General features: G+C 51.6%; 1 protein-coding gene across 6 annotated transcripts in view, besides 1 other annotated feature; it reads left to right on the top strand.

Moving 5' to 3' along the window:
- Positions 1-25,664, top strand: part of Vav2 (vav 2 oncogene) — a 165,505-nt gene that overhangs the window by 92,737 nt on the left and 47,104 nt on the right. For all 6 annotated transcript variants that reach the window (NR_133905.1, NM_009500.2, XM_006497858.3 and 3 more), the window contains one exon: positions 15,876-15,944. Coding sequence is in view for 5 of the 6 variants with exons in the window: in NM_009500.2 (NP_033526.1) it covers positions 15,876-15,944 (69 nt within the window). In the remaining variant the exon portion in view is untranslated. The remainder of the gene's footprint in view (positions 1-15,875; positions 15,945-25,664) is intronic.
- Positions 5,973-6,129: an enhancer, noted in NCBI's record as "Vav2R10 preCRM_Gm fragment; positive regulatory potential score and consensus GATA1 site only in mouse". NCBI's record gives its function as "erythroid enhancer when transiently transfected in human K562 cells" and the evidence as "EXISTENCE:reporter gene assay evidence [ECO:0000049][PMID:17038566]".

The following is a 25,664-nucleotide window of genomic DNA, read 5'->3' as shown; positions in this document are numbered from 1 at the left end:
AGACAGTGTGGGTGGCTTTCGCCTGGACCTTTGCACTTGACCATGAGACCCTGATAGTGGCTTACAGAGTAGCTAGGACTCAGCTCAGGGGGTAAAAGCACTTGCTGACAAGCTTGAGGACCAGAGTTCAATCCCAGGACCCAAGTGTGGGAGGAGAGAACCCCTGCAAGGTGTCCTCTGATCTCCCAGTGTACCGGCCCCTCGCCCTAGATACTTTTTTCATGGGGGAGGATCCTCTTGAATGATGGAGGGTGGCGCTTTCACCAACCCTAGCCCTCCCATGGCCTCCCCGTCAACATTGCATCCTCACAGCTAGGCTCTAGTTTGCCTTCTAGTGCAACTCTAGCCTCTCCTTGGTCTGAACAATGCTGGATCATTCTAGAGAAAATGGTGTCTGTCCCCTGCCCCTGTGTAAGCCCAGGTGCCAGGACCCCGCTGAGCGGGCTGAGTCTGACTGCTCGCTCTTCTTCCTCGTGCGTGCGCTGAGATTGTTGTGGAGACCTGGATTTTCTGAGGACCCCTGAGCGCTTCCCAAGATAGCTGCCCATCCTCTCCTCTGAAGTAGCTTCCTGGTGGTAGTAATTAGTAGGGGTTGTTTAGCCAAACACTTTCCTGTTTGAAATCTCACACCAATCCCCCTGCCCCAGGACTCCCCTGGATTCCTAATGACTGGATGGAAGCCTAGCATGCTGTTGAAAAAGGATCCCTTTCACAACTCTTGTCCTTTCGATAATAAGCTGATTTTCTGTAAAAAGCTTCAATTATACTTCTCATAGGCAGTGAATGAGAGACTTAGTCTGAGTCTCATCCCACCTCGTAGGGGAATCAGACACAGGGGTAGAGGAGGAAGGAAGGGTCAAGTGTCCCAGGAGTGTGGACTTGGAGGAGGGCTTTGTCCTGGCCAGAACCCGCGGGAAACCTAGGGGATGTCTGAACGAGGTCAGAATGGCTAGGAGGAAGGACATGTTTAAGGGTAAAACTGTCTGTGGGTCAAGGCCAAGGGTGGACATGTGGGGAAGGGATGCCCCACACTCTAGGCGACTTGTTAGGTGATGTGCCCGGTGCTTGTGTCTTAACCCCTTGGGGTTGCTTTGCTCTGTGGGGTTCAAAGCCCCTGGTACACAGTAATACCCACAGGCCTGAATGGTGCCCCCAACCCAAGATGCACCATCCTCCCAATCTTTGGGCACATCAGAGGGATCCCGGGAGGCAAGGTTCAGAGGAGAGTCAAGGATTGTACAGAGATTGGGAATCATGCAGTCTGGCCTGGAATAGAGTCTGAGCAGCCAGCAAGGCGAGGAAGCCTCCTGACAGGACACAAGCATGCTCCCGGGTGACCTGTTTTGGATTGTGGTCTCCTGAGCCATAAAGTGGTAAACTTGTGTTCTTTATGCCCCCCTCTCCAATTTGGGGTGACTTGTGGTTGCAGCTAGGACTCAGAGAAGGCTACCCCTGTGACAGATTTTCAGAGCTCTTGGGGTGAACTAACTGGCTTCTCCCTTAGAAGATTGCTCCTTGGAGCAGAGCCATCCCAGACCAGCCCCACCACACTGCCACTTCTAAATGTTGAGGTAAAACTCACTGTACTGGCTGGTTTTAGGTGTCAACTTGACACAGGCTGGAGTTATCACAGAGAAAGGAGCTTCAGTTGGGGAAATGCCTCTATGAGATCCAGCTGTAAGGCATTTTCTCAATTAGTGATCAAGGGGGGAGGCCCCTTGTGAGTAGTACCATCTCTGGGCTGGTAGTCTCGGTTCTATAAGAGAGTAGGCTGAGCAAGCCAGGGGAAGCAAGCCAGTAAGTAGCATCCCTCCATGGCCTCTGCATCAGCTCCTGCTTTCTGACCTGCTTGAGTTCCAGTCCTGACTTCCTTGGTGATGAACAGCAGTATGGAAGTGTAAGCTGAATAAACCATTTCCTCCCCAACTTGTTTCTTGGTCATGATGTTTGTTCAGGAATAGAAACCCTGACTAAGACACTCACACAACATAAAATGACTTTTTTTTTTCTTCCTCTCAGACTCAGGGTCTTATGTGCATAGCATAGGCTGGCCTTGAACTCACTGTTCTAGCTGAAGATGATTTAGAATTCCTGATGTCATGCCTCTGCCTTTCTGATGCTGGGATTACAGGTGTGTGCTATCTCATCTGAGTAATATGATCATTTAAAGGTGCAGTTTGGCAGCACGGCACTGTGCAACTATAGACTTGTGCTAGTTCCAAATGATTTTCATTCCCTGGAAGGCAGTTTTTGTCTAGGAGTCAGGCATCCACAGTCTCTGTGGAGCCTGTTTTCATGGTTCCTCAGGTGGTGGGCAAGGTCAGAGTACCCCCAATCTTTTTTTTAAGCTTTATTTTATGTGTATGGTGGTTTTCCTGCATGTATGTGTATGTGCCATTTATGTGCCTGCGGAGGAGTTATGGATGATTGTGAACCTCCATGTGCTGGGTGCTGGGTGCCCGACCTGGGTTTTCTTCAAGAACAATACATGCTCTTAACTGCTGAGCCTTCTCTCTAGTTCCACACTCTTTTTTTTTTTTTTTTGTATTTTTTTTTAATTAGGTATTTTCCTCGTTTACATTTTCAATGCTATCCCAAAAGTCCCCCATACCCACCCCCAAGTTCCACACTCTTAAAAGCTCAAAAACAAAGTAAAAAACACCCCAAACCCAAAACACTTGTATTCGTTTTTATGTGTGAGTGTCTGCTGTCTGTCTACCATATGTGTGCAGTGCCCGTGGAGGCCAGAAGAGTTCACATCTCCTGGAACTGGAGTTACAGTGAGCTACCCAGTGTGGGTGCTAGGAACCAAATCCAGGCCCTTTGCAAGAAAGACAGTGCTTTTAACTGCCCAGTTCTCTCTAGCCTGCTTCCTCCTCCTTAAGCCTCCCATCCAAACAGACCATGGTCTACTGGGTCCTTTGTCACTGGATAGGTTTCTTGGCTGTTTCTGCTTCCCAACTGTTAGAACAGGGCGCCACCATTGGCACTGTCTGATGGGTAGGCCAGGCATAGGTCGTGGCTGGAATCAGGCTGTGGTTTGGTGGAAGAAACAGAATGTTCCTGGTACTAGGGGCTGTAACAGCAGTTCTTCAGTATGCAGCAGATTCCCAGCATATCAGACAGACACACCCGAATCTAAATCTAAGAACAACAGAACATTTGGAATGAAAACGAAGGCCTGGTGAGTCACTGGCTGCTTTAGAGAACCAGATCTTTGATCTTTTGGGGGTGGTGGGAGCTCCTGGGCCACAGGGCCTCTGAGATGTGGTCCCCACAGGGAGAGCTAGTCCCCTCCACAGGTCCAGGTCGTAGGGAGAAGGCCCTGTGGATGTCAGCGGGCTTCTTGCTGCTATTTCCTCCCCATCTGCCCCAGCAAGGTTGCCTTTATGCCTCCAGTAGCTGGGAGGTCTCCCATCAGGGTCCACACCTTCACCGGGCACCTCAAATGAGGAAGGACACCCCAGGTGATGAGGACTGTGTCTTGACCTCGTTTTGGGACATTCGAAACATCTCATTAGAAACAAAGATGAATCCTCTCAGCACACAAAGGAACACAGACAAAGGGCAAGTATCTTGGCAAGGAAATTCATTTTTCAAAGGGGTTTGCCTGAACACAAACTGGGGTAGCAACACGCTGAGGCCAACAAGGCATAGGTTTTGACCATGTCATATCCTATTGGAGGGTGCTTGACCTCTCAGTCCAATGCCATCAGTCGATTTGATCAGCTAATCTGCTCAGAGTGGGACGAGAAGGTCCAGGAAATAAGAATCCTTGCCAGGCTGATGACCTATGGTGTAAAAACAGAAACAAAAAAACAGGGTAACTGCTGCAGAATAGAACAAACAAACAGCCCCATTTTTAAACATCTGAAAGCTGCGGGGTGCCCCTGGAATAAGACCTTCGTCAGAGGGCTGGGTGGGCTTTGGGGATCTTGTATCACATGCTCTGCAGAGCGCTGTCTGCTGGGTAGGGCCACCATCCATCAGTGTCTCAGCGTGACTCCAAGTGTCTGTGCTTCTATGATCCTAGTCTTTAACCTGACCCTTTCTCCTGAGCTGGTCCAGCTAGCTCCTGCGGTTCCCCCTTCCCTCTTGAAATGTCCCTGCTTTCTTGTTGGCGTGGATCCAGTGGGTGACACCTCATTTCCCAGCTGGTACTGCCTGACTAATTCCAGGTAATTGGACTGTCTGAGAGAGGAGCGTTTGGATGGGAAGTGGCAATTTCCATCAGCTGCTCGTCTTGCCAGCAAGATGGTTTTAATTGTCCCACCTGGTGATACCAAGCATCCTGACCACCTGGCCCTGGTGAACCTGCTGTCAGGGTTGAGCTGAACCGAGCGGCCAGCTTAATTGAAGGAGAGTCTTTCCTCTCCGCAGGAGGCAGCACAGTGGATTTCCCACGAGAGATTAGGATGATGATCCCTTTACCCGGGAGGGAGACAGAAGGGCCATCTCTAATTGCTGTGTGTCAAGTTTGGGGTCCAGGACACATGGAACCCCTCTCTGATTGAGTCAGCAACCTGCTCCATCATTGATCAGTAACAATGGGGCAAAAGCTTAGTGGGAAACAACGTGCGGGAGCCTCAGGCCTGCCTGGCCAGCTTGCTTTTCTTCCTGAGGTCTTTCCTGTATTGTCCTGGCCCTTGCTTTGGTCTGCAAGGTCATATGCAGCAAACCGTGGGCAGCAGAGGGGTTGGGGTCGGCAGGAGATCGAGCAAGCATGTGTCTCACCACTGTGAACTCTCAGGTAGGCCGGGATCTGCTCATTCTGGCATCTCTGAGAGTCCATCTGTATGTACAGAAGGGCAGGAGGCTTCTGGTTCTGATAGAGGAGGAGGAATGGTATTTCTCGTGGTGAAAGCAGCATTTGGGGAAAGGTACTTGGTGGTCCTGACTGGGCAGTTGCTTGAGTTGAGGCAGAAGAGAAAGGAGGGGAAAGGAAGAGCCCAAGGCAACACGTCTACATGCTTTGGCTTCTTTGGTTTAGGATCCTGGAGTGGTTGTGGTCACCAGGGCTGGTGACAGCTGTCCCTGGTGTAGAGGTGCCTCAGTATGGTGAAGGGCACAGAGAATATGGTCTGAGAACATGTCTACTCAGATGGCTCTCATCTTGATGTGGATGTCCCCAGACCTAAAGAGCTGCTGTAGTCAGGCAGGACTCAGAATAAGGAAAAGGAATAACTTAGGGTGGTGTCAGCCGAGACGGGCAGGACAGGCTGTCCTCACCCTCGAGGGATGACTTTCTATCTAGCAAAGCGTGTCACGCCTGGCACGAGGCAAGGCCGTGCATCTAGTTTCTCTGGTGTGGGTGGGGACAGCTTTGCACCAACCTCTGTCTGCTCTGGCCAAGAATCTTAGTGAGCCATACTCAGGAAGGATGAAGGCCATGGAGTAGAGGGAAGGCCTTGCGTGAGGAGCCACAGAGCAGTGTCATCTGCTGCCCTGAAGTGATGGCCTATTTCACTGGAGAGTAGAATGGAATCCCGTCCACCCTCATGAGGAGGCATTTTTATTATTCAGAACCCATGCCACCCTCACCTGGATGCCTGAGTGGCTGAGGGTTAGAGTTAGAGTTATACCACTGCTAGCAGAAGCCTTGGCAGCCATCTTTAAGTGGGGAGGGATTTCATAAGAAGTAGGCTGTCCCCCTGATCGGTAGGTAGCTGACAGAGAAGCTGTGGATTGTACTGGTGCCTCCTTGCCAACCAGGGTGTCTTGTCTGCATCTCACTGAAGTTGGTCAAGGCTGGTATTTGTAGGCCTGACTGCACTGCCCAGGCTCTGGTAGTCATCCCACTCTGACAGTCACTATAGTGATAGCTGGCTGGGCAGAATTTCCCTGAGGGCTGCTGGCTTTTCTCTGGGATTCTGTGTCTGTTTTCTAGGTTGTTGCTAACCATCTTAACTGAGCCTAGGGACAGAAAGTGATTGATTAGTGATGTCTGCCATGCTCTGAGGGGACAGGCCTTAGTTTATCTGATCACATCAGAATCCCAAGGGACAGGTCCTTTGGCCTAGGCAGCTTGCCAAGGCCAAGGCCACTGGGCTGACCCTTCATTTCCCAGCAGCAAGTTGGCAGGATGTTGGGGGATGGAGGAGAGCCTCCAGCTGCTGTGTCACTCCATTCCCCTTGGCAGCTCAGAGAGGGGAAGGGTCTTGCCTGAGGTCACATGGGGACTTGGTGGTACAGAACTCCTTACAGTATCCCACCCCCAGGTCCCCTAAGCAGGTCCTGTCCATATGGCCAGCTTTGCTGTGATTGTGAAGGAAGCCAGCTGTGTAGACAGTTGTGGGGACTGTGACAGATTCAAGACCTGTGGATTCATTCTGCCTTCTGACTCTGGCAGGCACTGATATGAACTGGGCAAAGCTGCTCCACTCATGTGGAGTGCCTACAGCTCTGTGTCTTGGCTCATGTGATTCATGGGGTCGTTCTAGAAACCAGAGCATGAGAAAGGAACAGGCCCCACCAGGACAAGGGTCATGGCAGGAAGGCTGTGGAGAGGCGGAAGGGAACATGCTCTTTTTCAAAAGCTGCTGCATGCTTCATGACCAGGGTGCCCATAAAGCTTGGGGCAGTCTGAGGCTGAGCGAGGCCCCGTTGGGGCTTGCTTGCAGAATCTAGCTGAAGCCAAGAGTCTGGACCCTAAGGTCAAGGACCCTAGGCAGACCCAGACCTCTATCTTTGTTTCTCCCGGTGGGTGGGACTCATTGTCTCTGGTCCCTGAACTGTCACATAGCAGAATTGTCATGTCTACTGAGCGCCTAACATTGCTCAACTCACAGCAGACTTCCCAGGCCTGGGCCAGGAGGCCTTGAGGGGAGCCTTCTGGTCCTCAGCAGAACTTTGATGGTTCAAGCTTTGTCCTGGGTAGGGACCATGCCACAGTGGTGGTTGGCTCCTGGGGCCTGAGCTTGGAGGTTGGGAAAGTGCAGTTGGCCAAGCTCTGGGGACCCCTGAGGCCTGTATGGGAGGGCCTGGTCCCTGGAGGATTCGTCCTAAGTGTTCATTCAGGCAGGCTGCCCATAGGGTGTTGCCCAGGTGGGAAGTGTGTAGCATGGAGTTCTGTGCTGGTTAGTCTTAACTGTGAACTTGGTACAAACTACGGTCACCTGGGAAGAATGAGTCTATTGAGGTACTGTCTGCATCAGATTGGTTTGTGATAATGTCTGTGGGGAATCATCTTGATTGTTAATTGATGTAGGAAGATGCAGCCCTCCATGTGTGGAACCATTTCCCTGGGCCCTAAAGCATTTAAGAGTGAAGAAAGCTAGCTGGGCATAAACAGCAAACAAGCATGGTTGCCTTGTTTCCCTCTGTTCTTGACTATGGCTATGATGCTGCTTGTGTGCCCGCCAGGACTTTCCATTATCAGCCTGATCAACCCCCCCCCCCAACTTGCTTTGACTGGTATGTAGGAGGGGGCCGGGGCGCAGGAATGCCCTGTGTATCTATCTATCAGCTGGCCTCTTCCTACCAAACCTCTGCCTGCTAGAGGCTCTGAATCCAGGGTACGAGAAGCTGAGAAGCAACATTCCTGGGTTATCAGCAGAGGCTCCTCCCTAGGCTTCCCCAGACAGGGCGGGGCACAGCAGAGCCCTAACTGTTTCTGTGGGGCTCTAGATGCAGGCCACAAGGGCCCTGTGGGAGTCGGGGGTCAGTCGGAGTCTGGCCCCAGGAGGCTCTGAGTCAGCTGCACCCTACTTCCCTTATCCTCACCCCTGTTGGGCCTTGGCAGAGACCAGAGATCACTGTCAGGGCTGTGGCAGTGGCTTTGCCTTATTGTCCCTACTTCCCAAGTCTCATTAAAGTGGCAGAACCCTCTTATATGTCCAGTCTGGCTTCCATTGTGGTCCTAGCCCAACCCTATGGTAACTGAACTCCTGTATCACCAGACTCTGTCCCCAATTGGCGGAGTCCTTATGTCCCCTCTGCCCAGGAGGCCACTGGGATTATTCTACTTAGAGCAGGATCCAGGTGCCCTCACCATCACCTCCCTTGCTATTTGTGTGGAAGTGCCTGGTTTGTCCCCATTTATCAGATGAGGTCACTGAGGCTGGAAACTTAGACCCTAACTCTTGTAATTCTGATACCAACCTGGACCTCTGAAGTGAGAGCATGCCTTCTGCTGCAGCCACTCAGACTTTCCCAGGCCAAAGCTGTTCTCTTCCCCACTCTCTGTTGGTGGTATGACACTGGCCTGCTTTTTTGACCGGAGAACTAGCAGGGGTGTGGTGTGGAGCAAGGCACACTACTCACCCCACTGTCTGGACTGGGCGGGATGGCGGCTGAGGAGACCAATCACGACCCGTCTGTGGGCATGTTTTGACAGTTGGTGCTGTTTAGTAGGAGAGCTGTTTTTAATAAGACAGACACCAGGGTTTCAAGGCCTTCCCGCCAATTAGGATGTGGCTACCCAGGTGCCTGTTTGAATAATTAAGCAGCTCTCACCTCCAGGCTTTTGGTGTGCCTTTCAACTCTGCGTGGCTGCCTCCTCCCTGGCCAAGTGGTGCCAAAGGGACCTGTGGTTCAGTCGTGCCCCTGTGTGCCCGTCTCTGGGCTTTGTCACCAATGCTGGCCTCTGCGCTCACCTAGCTCACTCCCTCATGTCTGAGGAGAGCAGAATTGACCCTGAGGGTGGTTAGTGCCTTAGTGCCAGTCCCTTCTTCCTTCCTGTGATCTGAGGAAGTCTCGGGGTCCAATGTGGAGGCCTGGCCAAGGCCTGCAAGTAGTGTTGTCTACATGTGGAACTAGGGGACCAGTCTGTACCCATTCCAGCACTGGAAGTGTCACCCCTGCACGGGGGTGGGGGTGGGGAGTTGTTGCCTCTCCTTACAGGATAGATAGATACATCTAGGCACATGTGAGCTCTCTGGCTGTCTCACTTGCAGGACTCAGGGCACACAGTCTGACCTGTTCCCACCTATTGCACAGCCAGGCCATGAAGGATCAGACCACCCAATGGGTGAGGTCACACACAGGGATTTGGTGAGATGTATACAGTCTCAAGGTCTGCACATGCTCTCTGAACCAGCACTAGAAAACGGAAGCAAGATGCTGTTGTCTCAATCCAGGTCACATCCACCTGAAATGTCTACAGAGCCTGCAGAACATATTTTGGGTCCCACGTTTTTGAGATGATCTGATGAACCAAGTTGTACCAAAGCCAGATGCTAATCTGAGTACCTTCTCACATGCAGCTCTAGTACCTTCTGGGGCCACATTTGTTTCAAGGCTACATCTTTCTTCAAGTCTGTCATGGGAAGAAACAGCAGGGTGCAGGAGCACCTAGAGGCCAAGGCCTCTGTGGACTTGTGAGGGGACCTGGGTGGTCCTGCAGGCTGCTCAAGGAAAAGGCTCTCAGCAACTGGAGCTGGTGCTTACAGGGGCTCTATGGGAGCAAGGCCTGAGGCCTGAGGCCCAGCAGAGTGGGCTTGTAGGGAAGGGACCTACACCACTACATAAAGGATGCACAAAGGGGTGATGTGATTCCTGGATGAGAGCCTTTCCTGGTTTGTTTCGATGTAAACATTTGTGCTGCCCACCTTTTGCAGTGCGGCTCAGATGAGCCAGGAAACTAAGATCTCTTACTTTGAGGGGCCTAGCTCTTGGCTCCTTCCTTCAGATCTCACCATCCCCCTGGAATGAACCAGGTGGAGGCAGTGGCTTGGCTCCTGGTCAAGGTTGTTTGTAGATACCAGTTTGGAAAGCTTGCCTATCTTACAGAGGTGAGAGAGGTTGCCTTATTCTGGGGTGGAGGAGTTCTTGGGTAGGGAAGGTCCTATCCACTAGAATCAACCACAGTTATATTCCCAGGTTGTAGAAGGAGGGCAGCTGATTCTGGGGTCTTTCTCTGGCTACTTTAACAACCAAGCTGCAGATACAGGTTGTATGTCTGCACTTGGTGGAGATCACTGTTCAGAGATGGGCATAGAAGTCCTAGTGCCAAAATCACAAAGCCCCAGGTGCTCCTGGGTCTGTGACAACTGGCCAGTGGCCAGCTTGAATAAATGTCCTTGGAGGTAGAGTAGGGTAGGAGAGGAAGGAGGAGGGGCGGTTGGAGTTGTTGAAAGGGTTGGGCTTCATTTTAAGTTGGGCTCCGGGTGCTCCTTTAGTTGTTCTCAAGTCTCAATCCTTTGGCCAGAGATACCTTTGTGCTGTCAGTTGTGTCCCCTGGGGTATCTGGATGCTTAGATAAAGGGTCTGGGGGGGGGGTGAGGGGGTGCAGAGGAGGGCCGAGCAGGAATTAGATGCTGCTCAGGAGGTCAGGCTGCCTCTGGGCCTGAGATGCTGGGGGTTTCTTGCCTGCTGTGGTTTTCTTCCTGTGGGGGTATCCGCCTAATCCCCATGCCGGTGCAGGGGAAGCTTGGCTTCCCAGAAGTGGGTATGAGGAAGTGAGTGTTCAGGAATGTTCAGATATGGAAGGAGGACCTCACCCAGGCTGGGGGAGCTGGCTTTCTGTGTGTGTGTGTCTAGGTCAGGATGTGTTTAGTGTAGCACACTCGTGGCTTCTTTTTTTGTTTGTTTTAGATTTATTCTTTTTTTTTTTTTTAATGTGGATGTATGCTGTCCATGTGTGTGTGCCTGGTGTCCTTGGAGGCCAGAAGAGGGGTAGGGGTCAGACCCGTTGAAACTGGAATTACACATGTCTAGCCATCTCTGAATCTAGTCACTTTCCTTCCCACTCTGCCTAGATAGCCTGTTCTGTCCCGTTCCGTCATCCATACACCCAGCACCTGTCCACCCACCTATCTGCCCACCTTCCACCCATACATCTGTGCCATTGTGGTGCTGACCATTTTGCTCTCAGATATGGACCTGGGTAGAGAGGAAGTGAGTGGCCAGGTCTTCACACACAAGGTACGCTTTGCCCTGAGTAGAGGGATGCTGGGGTGTACGTGTGTGTAGGGCGGGTGGATTGCAGGCAGAGAGAAGAGCTGTGCAAAGGCTGAAGTAGAGCCAGTGTGGGGACTGCAGCAGAGGGGACAAGAAGAGAGTGGTGCTGACACAGTTCCCCCACAGGCTGGTTCTAAACCTTACGTAGCCCTGGTGGCTTCCTCGCCTGCTTGTCCCACCCAGGCAAGTCACCTGTCTTTGGCTGTGGCAGAAATTAATTGGCTTTGTAGCTCTGTTCTCCAGGGCTTTGGGGCCCCAGCTAGTTAGGCTCCAATAAAATAGTAACTGTTTATGGGCAGTGGCCTAAGTCTCCTGCCTTTAGCAGGCCTGTGTTAGCTCCACTGGGTAGGGCAGGTGGCTGACATGACAAGAGGGGACAAACAGGCACTGAAAGAGACTCCCAAAAATTGTGGGAAGGAGTTTAGGGCAGACGTGTCTACAGGACTATAAAAAATCAATCTGGGATTGAAACCTAGGGTGTTGATGCCCAGCTCCGACTCTGTGTTTCCTGCTCCTCCCTCTCTTGCCCCCTCCTTTCTGATTGTAAGTGTGGATATCAGATGTCAGTCTTGGGGGGCTGGTCCTTGCCCTCCACGTGTTTGAGGCTGGATCTCTGGTTCATCACTGCATACACAGGCTAGCGGGGCTGCAAGCTTCTCGTGGGATTACAGATGTGTACCACCCTCACACACATGAGACACACTTACGTGAAGACCCAGTTATTTATTTCCCTGCTGGCTTGGCAGTGTAGACTTCAGGGACAGGAATACTTGTTCTAGACACTCCCCAGGTTTAGCCCAGACCTTTCCCCACATACAATGTGTGTTAAGGGTTTGCCTAAGGTTGTGTCCTGTAGTACTTTATGTTGTAGAAATTATTTAATCTGAATCCTGGGGTTTCTACCCGCCTTGGACCTTTTAGTTCCCGGATAAAAGACATATACAGCCTTTATATTTACAATAAGTCTTAAACAGTACAAGAGCTGGGCGGATACCTACTCTGTTATTAGAATCTACTTTCCTGAATTATTACTTACTATTTACTATGTTTTATCTGTGCTGCGCTTAACTCCGATTGGCCAGTCCTCAGGCCATGTTTATATGGCTCTAACCCATGGTGGCTTCTCCTTCTCCTGCACCTTTTTCTACCCCCAACCCCAAGCCCAGGAAACCTCAACCCCACCTATGTCTCTTCTGCCCAGCTATTGGCTGTTGGCATCTTTATTTACCAATCACAAATAACTTGGGGGCAGGGTCACAGTTCTACCTGGAGACTCTCATCTCTGGGGCAGCCCAATTAGAGGCCCAATATCAGCATCTGAATACAAGCAGCTTCAGGCCAACCTTCAACATGGGTGCACTGCTGCTCTGCCATCTGCACCAGAAGTTGCAGCCTAGCACTTCCTGCATGCCATTTTATACAGATCACACTCTGCAGGACTTAAAGGGGCTTTAAATTTTTCATCTATGTTACATATGAGGGGAACTTTTATCGTAAGTAAGAGTTTGTAGTATTTGTCTGACTTTGGTCACTGTAACCATGTGCCCAAGAGAAACCACCGTGGGTAGGGAGGGGTGACTCATGGTTTTCAAAGTTTCAGCCCATGGTGGTGGAGAGGGCATGGTGGAGCAAAGAAGAGACAGAGGCACGGGGAGAGAGACACAGAGACAGAGAGACTATGCCTGTGCTGCAGGCTCCCTTCTCTTTCTCCCACTAATACTCTATCTGTCCCCCAGACTACACAACAGCGCCACCCACATTTAGACACACCCCGCCCGTGTCTGCTTCTCTTTCTCCTAGGTGACTAATAAATTCGGTCAGGTTAACACCCAGAAATAACCCTGACGATGCTTTCTTCCATATTAAAGAAGCAACATCATCCTTACTGGAAAGAGTATACTGATATATGTTATTCCACAAGCATGTGCTCTCACCATACATTTTGTATCAGTTAAAGATAAATAGCTTACCGGGCCCAGTACTGCACACCTTTAGTCCTAGGCACTTGGGAGGCAGAGACAGGAAGAGCCCTGTTCTCCCTGGTTTAAAATGCAGACAGAGAGGCTTGGCCGACACAACAGTTAGCCTGAGTGCCGGTGACTGCTCTGATGGGCGAGGGGGTAGGGAGCTGTGGTGGAGGCTGGTGTAGAAGTGGCCCCCTTCACTGCTGAATCATCTGACACTGAAAATGTCAGCTGTCCCCAGGCAAGGAGGGGATCCCAGCCAGTGAGGGTATCCAAGGCCAGTCCCCAGCTGGGCCTCCTGTTTGTAGCTGATCCCTGCTGGAACATGCACCTGCAGCCGCGGGGAGATGCTTGACTTAATTAAAGGGGCATCTTTGTCTCCTCTGGAGATGAGTGGATTTGGCCTATGGCTTTTGAAGGCCCTGGCTGCCTTCTCTTGCCTTTGATCTGTGATGGGCTTGTCCTCCCACCATGGCCTTTTGGATTCTCCAGGGGAGTGGCCTGTGCTTGACTTCCGCAGGGAAGTCTGGGCCCTCCTCCCAGGATCTCCCCTGCTGTCTGCTGAGCCCCGGGGCGGCAGGTGGAGAGTGGCATCTTTGTTTCTGCTACTTCTAGAAGAAAGGAAAAACACGTGGGCTGGCCTAATGTTAAATCGACGTAAAGCTGATTAATGAGAGGAACTATTTTATCATTTTTTTTCCCTTTTGAACAAAACCATTTTAGTTTTGGACACATTCACAGTTATCTCAATAAGGGGCCAATGGTCAAAGCTTGGTTATCATCCTGGGCTTTAAGAAGTAAATGAGTTAGGTAGGTGGGTCGGGGAAGGGGAGGGAGAAGTGTCTGGAGACTAAAGCTACCGTCGTCACTACCAATGGGGTCCTCAGGTGGCTAGAGTTGCCTCAGAGTGGCTCTCTCTTCAAAACAGCCTCTTTCCTCATCCATCCACATTCTCATTCCAAACATGAGTTCCTTTGCAGAATGAAGGCTGTTGTTCCCATTGTGTAACTTCCCTCGGGGAATGCGGACAAATGTCTGCTCATCCCAGGTATGTGGCGTGGGCTTGCATGGCCCAAAGTCTCTGAAGCTCCACAGGCCTACTCCATGTGCCCATACTTTCTCAGGCTTTCCTAGCAGAAGAGGCACTCCCCGGGGGGGGGGGGGGTCACTCCAGTCTTCGGTGCCCTGAGATGGGTCTTGGGGACACAGTTAGCAGAGATGCCAAGCATAATCCAATTATAGACTAGTGAGATTTTCATGGGGGCAAAAGGAATAAAACATCTCAAGTTGAGCTAAGTAAAGGATTCCCAGCCCGCTGTGCCTCATGGGGACGTGAAAAGCGTTCATAAGCGTAGCTGCAGGAGACGGGGTGGGATGGGAGAGGGGGTAACCCAGGATGAGCCCCTTCACTTGAATTCCATACCTCACACTCTGAGCTGCACCCCAGTCCCCAGCTTTGGCTGCCAGCGCTGCTCTGTCCCCAGCAACTCCTCACTGGCATTGGTCTGCTTAGTTTACTGAAGGGATGTGGAGATGCAGTGTCCCACGGGTCTGAGGGAACCTGGGGGCATCAGATGGGTGACAGTTCCTCCTCTTCTTGGGCCTGAAGCTATAGCGGCTGCAGACCCAGAAGCAAGCAGACATGGTCTGCATCAGGAGGAGGACTGAGGTAGGGTGCTGGGAGGACGGTGGGAGGGATGTTGTGTTCCAGGATGGAGTAGCTGTTCCCTCTGGCGTGTGCTGGTCTGGAAGAGCAGGTGCTGGTGCCTAGATTGGGACAGGCTTTGTCTCTAGGAGGTGGGAGCCACTGTAGACAGAAGCCCAGGAAAGATGAGACCAGACCATGTCTTGGCCACAAGCTCTAGCTGCTTGGTGGAGTGTGTGTGTGTGTGTGTGTGTGTGTGTGTGTGTGTGTGTGTGTGTGTGTGTGTTTGGGGTTGGGCAGAGGACTATAAAAGTGCTGGCTACCTGGGAGAAAGACTGAGAGGAGGAATCATAGAGTCACCTAGCCATTCCAGGGCTTGGGTTTGGGGAAGAAAAGGGTCGGTATGTGTTCAGAAAAGAGGAGAGCACATGCGCCCACATTTCAGACAGAAACCAGTGTGAGTGTGCCAGCTAAACTAGCCACCAGACTGTGGAGTGGGGGGAGGAGGAGGAGGGAGAGGAGGAAGAGGAGGGAGAGGAGGAAAAGGAGGAGGAGAGAAAGGAGGAAGAAGAGGAGGAGGCTGGGAACATCTACTGCATCTGACTGCGTGGCACCTGTTGTCACTCTTCCTGAGTGCAGTTTTGCTTGGTGGGGGACACCAAAGAGGAGCTGGCATGGTGGGGGTGGCTGTAAGTGGCTAGGGCCACATACTGACAGGGTGAAGGCCAGCTTAGGGGCTGATGAATATGGAAGCTGCCGCTGTGAGGCCGTGAGGTGGTGACTTAGAGGCTGTGATGGTGGCACATGATGTAGGGATCATAACTGTCCAATGGTGCCCTTTGGGGTCACATCTCCATGCAGCTCCTGCTTCCAAGGTGCTAGGGACACCCTAGGACAGCATATCCTTGTAGATGGGCAGCTCTTTACAACTTTCCCTATCCTTACTGGGTCCCAGGGGGTGATAGCTGTTGTCCTAATAGGCTTTGAAGAGCAGTAGGTACTGAGCTGCCATCTAGTCTAGCCTGGGGGACGGGCCACTTGTCTACTCTGTAGCTCACCACATCCAGGGAGGCCCACGTACGTTTATAGCCCTCCAGAGCATGACTGCTGTGTAGATACTGGCAGCGTGGTGAAGGGGGATAACAGCCCTTGGATCAGGCTCTTCATGTGCTTATTGGGTATTGAGGCTTGGAGACCTAGGTAAGGGCTGACTTACCCATGGCCCAGGGGCTGCTCTTCTGAGTACACCAACCTAGAGGGCTAATAAGCCCAGCTGCTTATGCAGGCCCAGAGGAGATTGCAGGCAGGTCCCCATAGTGGCCAGGATGTGGAGATTTGCCATCCTCATATTTGCCCTCTCTCTATAGGCCATTTCCATCAGAGGAGACAGCTGAAAATGATGACGACGTCTACCGGAGCCTGGAAGAGCTGGCTGAGTAAGTAGAGGAAGGATGATGGGGTGGGCAGGGGGAGGAGCCCCAGGCTCAGCAGTGGGGAAAGCTTGACCCAAGGTAGAGTCAGCCTTGACTGGCCTTTCTGTGATGTCCCTGCCAGAAGCTGGGATTTCTGCATGGCTGAGTTACAGGCATCCTGTCTACTAAGCACTCTCTGCCTTCCACAAGGCTGCCCAGCTGCCTAGTAATTGCCTTGGTGTCTGTTGGTCATGGTTGGTGGCCTTTCTCCTCGAATGTTTCCTCTGTGGAGCTTGTGGGAGTGGCAGGGGGCAGGCAGCCCAGGTGAGGTGTCCTTGTGTTCCTCTTCCCTGGCCTCTGGGTGCCACACTGGCTTTAAGCAGTGGGGCTTGTGACTCAGGCAGCCTTACAGCTTCCTGCTTAGACCATCTCTGGCAGGAGAGAGAGATGGTTCTTTATCTCTTAATGGTTCCATGTAGCTTAATTCCTCTCAAGATTTTTTTTTCCCCTCTACCACATACAGGCCAAGCTGGGTCATTTCCCCACAGGGGTAATAGAGCCTTTGGCCTAACTCTTCAGCCTGCTGTGGTCATATGAGTCAGATCACATGACTGGTATGGGATTACCCAGCTCTTTGCCAGTGAAGGGAGGTAGCCCATCCTGAGCCTAACGGTAGGAAGGAGAGAGGGGCCAGACAGCCCATTCTGACAGGGAAGGAGCCAGGCTAGGAGGAGCTGGGCCTGCCCAGGACCTAGTTTGTTATTGTTAGGGCTTAACTTGTGTGTCTGCTTTTCTCACAAGCCCAGACTCCTTTGTGCCTCCCAATAGACTGCTGCTATCATCATCATCTTCCTCTTTCTCCTCCTCCTCCTCTTCCTTCTCTCCTTCTTCTTCCTCCTCCCTCCTCCTCCTCCTCTTCTCTTCCTCCTCCTCCTCCTCTCCTCCTCCTCTTCCTCCTCCTCTCCCTCCTCTTCCTCCTCTTCCTCCTCTCCTCCTCCTCTCCCTCCTCTTCTCTTCCTCCTCCTCCTCCTCTTCCTCCTCCTCCTCTTCCTCCTCCTCCTCCTCCTCCTCCTCCTCCACATATATTGCCTTGTTCTGAGATAAATGTGATCCTTCTGCAGATGCTATGGCCCACCCCCAGCCCCCTTCACCATTGTCTCTGCACCAGTTCAGAAAGGAATTCACTGTGCTGGGATAGGGTGTTCTGAGCACCACTTACGGGTGCATGCTGGGATTTGCTGCATTCACACCCTTCCCCGGACCTGAGGTGTCTCCAGAGATGGAGCCCAGTGTGTTTGCAAGGTCTGTTGGATGTGTCTAACCTTGTGACATTGTGGTATGACATGGTCATATACAAAGGTGTAATGCTCAAGGAGTCCCCCTCTCCCAATGATAATATCTGGAACAAGTTTATAATTTGTGTCGGGCAGCATTCATAGCTGTTCTGAGCCCCATGCAGCCCACAGACATGGTCCGGCATGCCTGGAACTCCTCATCCACAGCTTAGCTTGTCTGTCCTGGGCTGGCAGCCCTGTCATGCAGGTCAGTGAGAGCTGGAGAGCCCTCACCTGGAGGCAGAGGGAATTCCAAAACGTGTTGCCTGTAGACCTGCGATGATCCCTCGGGCAGGAAGCCCAGAGTTCCTTCAGATATCTGGTTGGATCCTCCTGTGTTATAAAGAGTCCCTCAGAGGGAAAAGGGTTCCGTGAAAGTCATCCAAGGCCCGAGTCCTTTGCCAGCTATACCAGATACCACTATGACTCTGACCGATCTCTACAGAGTCGGAGAGGGACACTCAGGTGCAGGTAGAGCACCATAGGGGTGCAGAGGATGGGGTGCATTCAGCCTGCTGGCACAACCCTGCCCTAACCATAGGTTAGATGGCATAGTTGGATGGCCCCATGGCAGCTGGGGAGCTCTGGGCTTGTGCTGAGACCAGTTCTAATGTCCCTCCAGAGTCTTCGTCTGTGTTTGCAGGCAGTGTCCCTCAGGTTGGCACAGACTCGTATTTGGAAGGACAAGGACCCTGTAGGTCTTGTGGATCCAGGGCCAGGTATGAAATAGCCTGATGCCCTCTCATGTTTTTCCAGCCTGCTCCCCTGGAGGTGGCCTGTGTAGCATGGCTCATTTCAAGGACTCCCATGTGGCGAGCCTGACTGGAAGTGGGCACCCACCTCACTCTTCCTCAAACCCCTTCTGGTTTGCGACTGGTCTCTATCCAAACCAAACTGGAGCCACTCCCATGGGAGTGCAAGTCAGAGATCTTGTGGTCTTGCCCAGCCAAAAGCTGTTCCTCAGCGACATTAATCACTCAGCCCCTTAATCCTTAATCCCGCAGTTACTGCAAACCTGAACTGGAAATTACAGGGAAGGAGGGTGCGTCTGAGTAGCTACCTTGCAGCTTGGTCCCAGGGGCTCAAGTGTAATAAATCTTCTATGGTTTTTTTTTTTTTTTTTTCTCCTTCCTTCACCTTTCCTTGGAAGGCAGATTACCTGGTACCCACCTCTGTGGAACTGGTAGTAATGTTTGCCCGTTACACAAACAGCCAGCCTGAGGAAGGCATGAGACGGCAGCTGGGTAGCAGCTGTGTATGTGGGTATTGGGAGGCACATTTCAGAGTATAAGGGACAGAATCCGTAATGGCGATCAGATTGCATGTCTGCAGGACCCTTCCAGCCACTCTGACCCAGACACTGCAGCTTGTGGTAGTGGTGGTAAGGGTGTTAATCTCTGGCTTCCTCAGGCTTCCTCATGTGCCTGTCTCCTTGGAGTTCCGTGTATGGTGGGTCTGTTGAGAGACCATTGTATGCAGGGAATCAGCCATGCTGCTTAGTTCAGTTGCTGTCTGGATGCTGAGCCTTGTCAGTCTTGTCTAGCCAGGACCAACCAGGCCTTCGATATAAAAGTGAGGTGCTGACCCTGACCTGCCTTCTGAGACACTCTGCTTCAGACAGGGGGTGGAAGCTCAAAGGGAATTTTGGGACAAGGTGGATGGGTCACAGGGGACAGGCATAGGCTGCCTCTGTGTCCCTGGCTGAGGTGTCCTGGATCTCCATGTAGCATCTACCCACACTCAGAAAGGTCTTCCTATGAGAGCTGCCTAGGGCTTTTACAACCTCACGGCACATAGACTAGCCATGAGTAGAGCCACCTTCTGTACCACCTGAGGATACTACTGGTTGTTCACTTGGACCATTCACTCCTAGAGCTGTCCTTAGCACAGACATTTCCTGCCCATGTGGTCTTGGCAGGCTGCTTGCTTTGATGTTCCTCAATTTCCTCTATAAAACATGACATTAGTATGTGCTGGGAGGGGCTGTTGGGAAGATGGACAGCAGTGTCAGATGCTGTTGAGTGAACCATGGGGTGCTCACAGGCACCATGGGCACTTGGGGGCTCCTACCTAATCTGCCCCATTGACCAAGAGCACCTCTCTCCCCGACTTTTGAGTAGCTGTGGCAGTACCATGCGGAGGACATTAGACATAGGTGACGTATGTGACTGCTGGCTTTCTAGTAGCCACACCAAAAAACGTAGGAAGAAACAGGTGAAATTAATCTGAAGAATGTGTTTTGTTTGAACTGGTTGACCCAAAATATTGCCAGAGCAATGTTATCTGCAGATAACAGCTGCCAACAAGTAATTGAGTTTTCTATCACAAGCAGTCAGTACTCTGGCTGGGCATATGCTGTGAGATTGGTCCACATCCATGTGTTACATGACAGCCGTGCATAGCCCTAAGCCACTGAGCTGGGCAGTGGGGAGCTGTAGTCTCAAATGTCCTTCCAGGGGCTAGAACAGAGCCCCACTGGATAAGGCTCCCTTCCGAGGTGAGCACTTGAAGCTCCCTCTTTAGATTAGCAAGTAATTGTGCGATCACGCAGTCAGAGCAGCTGGTTGAGATGAGGCACACAAAACATAGCCACTTAAAAATGCCATTATTAAGCAAAATAAGTCCAAAAGGAGAGGCCTGCTTTTCAATTGCTCTAAAAATTGTCACCCGGGTTTGCATAATATCTTTCCTCTGGAAGTGTCTGATCCCATTGCCCAAGCCCGGTATTCACCCCCGCGCCCCATCTACAGGACTGGCAGCTGCTTTATACAGGAAGGCCGATGGCACAGGAGCAATGTTACAAGTGAGGTGTAGCAGCCAGGGTCCTGGGGTCACAAAGGTCTGGCTTTGTCCTCTTGTTTTTCTCTTTTGGGGCCCTCTGTGCCCAGGTGACATGGCTGGAGCATTCCCAGGGCCCAGGAAAGCAAGGGTGTACACCTGCGCACCACCGGTCTTGGGCTGTATACCCGTCCGGCTGTGCTCTGTGTTGCTGCCTTAGGTTGCTTAGTCCCTCCAAGAGTCTCCGTTTCTTCATCTCCATCTTGAAACATGCACAGATGTCCCTTTGAGGTCACAGACTCCGGTCTGTCATGGCAGAGCCTGCTCTGTGCTGGCAATGACATCATTGTCTTCTGAGGTGAATTAGTTTGTAGCCTTAAACAAATGGGCTCATGCTGAGATGGGAGAATTGGAAGCTCAAGGCAGCCTGGGTCCCAAGAGACTCTCAGACCACAACAGAATGTCTCCAGGCCCCTTAGAAAGCACCCTGTTCACACGCCCCCTAGGAAAAGTTTCAGACCAACCTATTATAATTTGAGAAAAGCTGAAAGTTAAACCTCCTCCCATAGAGGTGGGGATGGCTCTCTCCTGCCTCAGGTCAAGTTCAACAACACTATTGGCTGAGGTGATGTGTGGACAGCAGGCTGTGGGCTAGAGGAGAGGGTAGGAGGCTCTTATAGGGAGGCCTTAGCACTGGGCTCACATTATAAAGCTGCAGTCCTGTCTTACAGTCCTGTCACCTAAGGCTGGGACACAGGCTTCTTCCATGAGTAAAAAGGCCTTTTCCCTTTCTTGACTTAGCCACCTCAGCTGGACCTCCAGCATTGCCCATGTGTCTACTTCCCAAGTGTCCCTTGGTGTCTCACTCATACAAGATGGGCTTCTCCTTGGTGCTGAAGTTCACTTGCATCCTTTCTTGGGCTTCTTGGTCCCAGCCTGTGAGTTCTGGCCATGGGGACTGACTGAACAAAATCATGAAACCAGTGTTCATAGACTGTATCTCTGCAGGTGATTCATGGCTGTGTCAGAATGGGCCTGGGTGGGGACTTTAGAGCTTTGTGTCTGGAAGGAGATGGGCTCTGAGAGGTTGAAGGGGCCCAGGGTCCCCTTCTATTGAAGGGCAGAGCCGAGGTGGGGCTCCATGCCTGAGTAATCGCCCTGCTATCCCAAGTGCTGCCTGGCAGAGTCTGCCTTGGTGCTGATGGAGGTGTCAGCACCTGCGCAGACCTGAGACCTGTGCCTGCACACACCCATCTAGGCCTGGAGGACAGAGGCCTCCTACAGGAGGTACTTCTTGGTGTGTCTCGGACTAGTAATTTGTTGTTGTTTTGAATGGAGTCACATCTTGTACTCACTTTGTAGCCCAGGCTGCCCTGGAACTTGCTGCAGCCCTCCTACCCCAGTCTCCCAAGGTCTTGAATCACAGGCGTGTGCCACTGTGCCTGGATTGGGATTTTTTTTTTCCTCTCAATGTGATTATTAGCATATATTAATTACATATAATAATGGGTTTCACTGTGATACTGTCATACTCATGGATTTTGATCATATTCACGCCTCTGGGGAGCTGGGTTCAGATTTTCCTCATGCCCGTGCAGCGGGCTCTTTTTCCCAGCCTCCCTTCCTGGTCACCTTACCTGTGGCTACACAAACAGAAGAAAATGTCTCCCCACAGATAACAGGTGTCCATGGGGATGCCTCCTGAGGACTTTGAATTGTGTGCCAGGTCAGTAGCCTCTGCTGAGTCTTGGGCAGGAGTCTGGGGAGACTCAGGGTCTCATTTATACCTTACTTGGGAAATTAGAGCTGGTTGTTCTGAGCCTGTGGTGACCTGTGAGTACAGCCCAGCCCTCCCGTCCAGTAGTCTGACCAGCTGCCCATTTCTGGTGCCTGTGAAGAGGGCTACAGTTAGGTTGGAAACTGAGAAAAGTTTTCCTATTTCATTCTGGCCTGAGAGTAACCTGGTCCCCGGTTCCCCTCATTGTGAGCCTTAGTACAGGGGGGAATGCAGTTGGCCTCAGCTGTTACTTCAGGGCCTTCTAGGTCCCAGCACTGCAGGATCTCTGTGCAGTGGGGTGGAGGTGGGGAGTAGGGGGTGTGTGTGGGGGAGGATCCTTCTTGTTACGTCTCCCGCTCTCTAACTCTTAAGATGTATGCAGCAGCAGGCAAGGCTCAGGATATCACAGGACCAAGTCAGCCACAGGCTTTCTGTTCTGGCAGAGGCAGCCAGAGTGGGAGTGTTAAAGCCATGTGTGGACATCTTCCAGCTGGGAGCAGAGAGCTTTGTCCTAATGGGGTCTTGCAAATCCAATGATGTCTTTTAGAAACCCTGAGAGATAAAAACTTGGCCTTTCTGGTGTCATGCCTGTTGTGTTGGGCACAGATGTGACACACAGCAGCATATTAAGAGAAAACGTTGCAAAATGAGTAGTCACCTCTGAGAAGCCACCCAAAGTCCTGCCATGTTAAAAGGATGCCTTCTCTAGATGTTTGTCCGGAGCACTGGGCGACCTTGACACTGAGTTTCCATTGTTTTTCTATATCCCCGTCCTGGTTGGTTGAGCTTCCTTAGGGTCATTTGTAAGGAACAAAGCAGGCAGATTGCGTGACCCGAGCCCAGCATGGAGTGATAGATGGAAGAGCCAGGATCAGCGAGATGGCTCAGCAGGTGAAGGTGCTTGCTGCCAAGCCTGACAGCCTGAGTTCAGTTCCCGGGACCTATAAGACAGAAGGAGAGCACTGACTTCTTCTCATTATCCTCTGGTCTTCACACTGTGCCTTGGTACTTGTCCCCGCCCATAGAGGGGGTGGGCAGGACACCGGGTGGCAATGGATGCCCAGAACATGGACGTGCAGTCCTTGTGTGAAGCATCCTTTCGTGTCCCTCACATTGCTCCTGCAGAGTCCCATGTCACCTCAGCCTCAGTCACACAGGTGGGCTCTGCCCTCCATTTTGCAGTTGGTTGATAGAGAGCTTCAGGAGGGGAAGTGCCTTGCTGGAGGCCACACAGCCCACACCATGTGACAAAGGAGGAACTGAAATACTGGGCCATCTGTCAGGGGCCTAGGATGTCCCTATGGGACTAGCCTTGTGACCCAGTGCTACCTTGTCTATCAGTCTGTCTGTAACTGTCCATCTATGGATATTTCTAGGCACTTCTGCTTGGAAGGGATTCCCAGAAAAGAGGCAGTTGCTTCGTTTGTGTGTGTGTGTGTGTGTGTGTGTGTGTGTGTGTGTGTTGTGGGGGGACAGAGCCCCAGCAGACTTGAAACCAGGTAGGTATGGTCAGATGGTTCCCTGCTCCTACCTGCAGTCAAGAGTGATTCCTCTCACAGAGAGTGATTAAAAGTGTCGAGGTGCCGGGCGTGGTGGCGCACGCCTTTAATCCCAGCACTTGGGAGGCAGAGGCAGGTGAATTTCTGAGTTCGAGGCCAGCCTGGTCTACAGAGTGAGTTCCAGGACAGCCAGAGCTACACAAAGAAACCCTGTCTCAAAAAACAAAACAAACAAACAAACAAACAAACAAAAAAAAAGTGTTGAGGTGTCTTGCCTGTCTGTATGTCCCCGCACGCAGACCATCCAGTCCACAGCAGCCACTCTTTGCTGCCTGTGCCCTGAGATGAACTATAGTCTGGTGTGGGCTGAGGTCACAAAAAATGTCCCCTTTGGTTTCCTAGTAACAAGTTCATGGTGGCTTGTCACAGGCCTGCCTGCCAGCTTCATGCCAGAGGCTGCGTTCACACTGTGTGCCAAGCCTATCAGCTTGATCTTTGTGTCCTCTGTAAACACCCAGTGCCCAAGGCAGAGGGCAGTTGCTCATTTCTCCCTGTTTTGCAGAGTGAGTGAGCTGGGCAGCTGCCTCGTTGAAAAGCAGGATACCAGAGACAGCTACCATGCGGGCTAGTGAGTGAGGCTGTGGGCCACAGAGGCACAGGCAGAGCTCCCGGAAGAGCGCCGTCAGGTCTAAGGAGTCATTGCTGGGATGCAGCATCTCTCAGTGCAGCAGCTTCAGGAAGCTTCAGGAGGGAGAGGCTGGGGCAGAAGGGGTTGGGCAGGTGGGGCAGGTAAGGGGCCATCACACCATGTGACCCAGCTGTGTCTGATTGTCATAGTCCTGCCACTGTGTGGGATTGCCACCACACACACACACACACACACACACACACACACACACACACACACACACACACACACACGTACATTCTTTCTTGTGTATTCTCATGGCAGCAGGACCAAGAGGGGTGATGTCTATAAGCCTGAGAGGCCCGTGTAGCCCCTGGGCTTCCATGGCCTAGCCTTTGTCCTCATTTTAATTTGGTGTCATAAGGCATGTGAAAAGCCCTGGGATCGTCCCAGCCTTCTCTCTGTGTGAATGCCTAATACACACATGAGCACATCAACCTTGGCTGCATTCCTTGGGTGCCATTTTTTGTTTGTTTGTTTTCTTTTGAAAGAGGTTCTGTCAGTGGCCTTGTTCTCCCATTAAGTCAGCTTGGCAGGCCAGCAAGTCCCAGACGCCTACCTTTCTCCACCTCCCCAGACCTGAGATCACAAGCACTATACCCCCCTAAAGTGGACGCTGGGGATGCCATCATACAGCCTGAGCTTGTCACCTCGCAAAGTGACACCAAAGTAACCCCCTTCTCATCTAAGCATTGTCCCCTGCCATGCTTCCACCTTGAAGCCATCTCTATCCTAAGGATCAACAAGGGTTTGGGTGCAGAACTGGTCTTAGGATGGATATGGGTCAACCCAAAAGTATCTGACTGTTGCTTGATTATGTTGATCACGGAGATTATCGTATGGTTTTTACTTTACTATGTCTGATTTTACTTTTAGTTTTATTTTCTTTTTTAAGAGAGCTCTTCTTTGTTCGCTTCATTTCTCTGGTACTTTGGAGTATACGTATGTGAAACTTCAGTTCATGCATGAAACTGTTTGTTGACCTGAATTAATTAAGTAATGGGCAGAGACTGCATCATATAAATGCAGATGGCATCGGTGTAGAGAGTCTGCTCGGGGCTCCCTTGTGGCTCTGTGTGTCAGCCCAGGATACAGACAGGAATCAGATTGGCTGCTTCTGGGCAGGAGGCAGAGTGGAGATGGGGGGGTGGGGGGGAGTCTGCAACTTTGAGGCTCTGTCACCCTAGGTTAAGGCACTAGAACAGGTTTACACACACACACACACACACACACACACATACACACTCACACTCACATACCCTTTCTTTTCTGGCTGACCATGCTTGACCTGAGGGTGTTTAAGAGAGATGGTGGGAAGTGGTGTGTGAAACACATCCTGCCAGGATAGATATTCCTGCTCACCATTGAGTTTTTGGGAAGGTAAGATCTGAATACAACAGTAAATAATGTGTTGGGTGATCATTCTAGGGGTGTTCTCAAATCTCTGTATGGTGTGATGTTGGGCTATCTGCTGGGCGCTATTCCCAGTTTCTCAGTACCATTCGATGATGCTAAGATTTCTGCTGTAGGGTGTTCCCAGAGTCCCAGTACCATGTGATGCTGTCGTATCTGTTAGGGGATGTTCCCAGTATCTTAGTTTCCTGTGAATGGTGTTTCCAGCTGCCCAGTCCTGTAGTCTTGTTTGTTCTGTGACCAGAGGGACAAACC

The sequence above is a fragment of the Mus musculus genome, chromosome 2 (assembly GCF_000001635.26).
Source record: "Mus musculus strain C57BL/6J chromosome 2, GRCm38.p6 C57BL/6J".
Lineage (NCBI taxonomy): Eukaryota > Metazoa > Chordata > Mammalia > Rodentia > Muridae > Mus > Mus musculus.
This window is presented reverse-complemented; position numbering and strand designations above follow the sequence as displayed.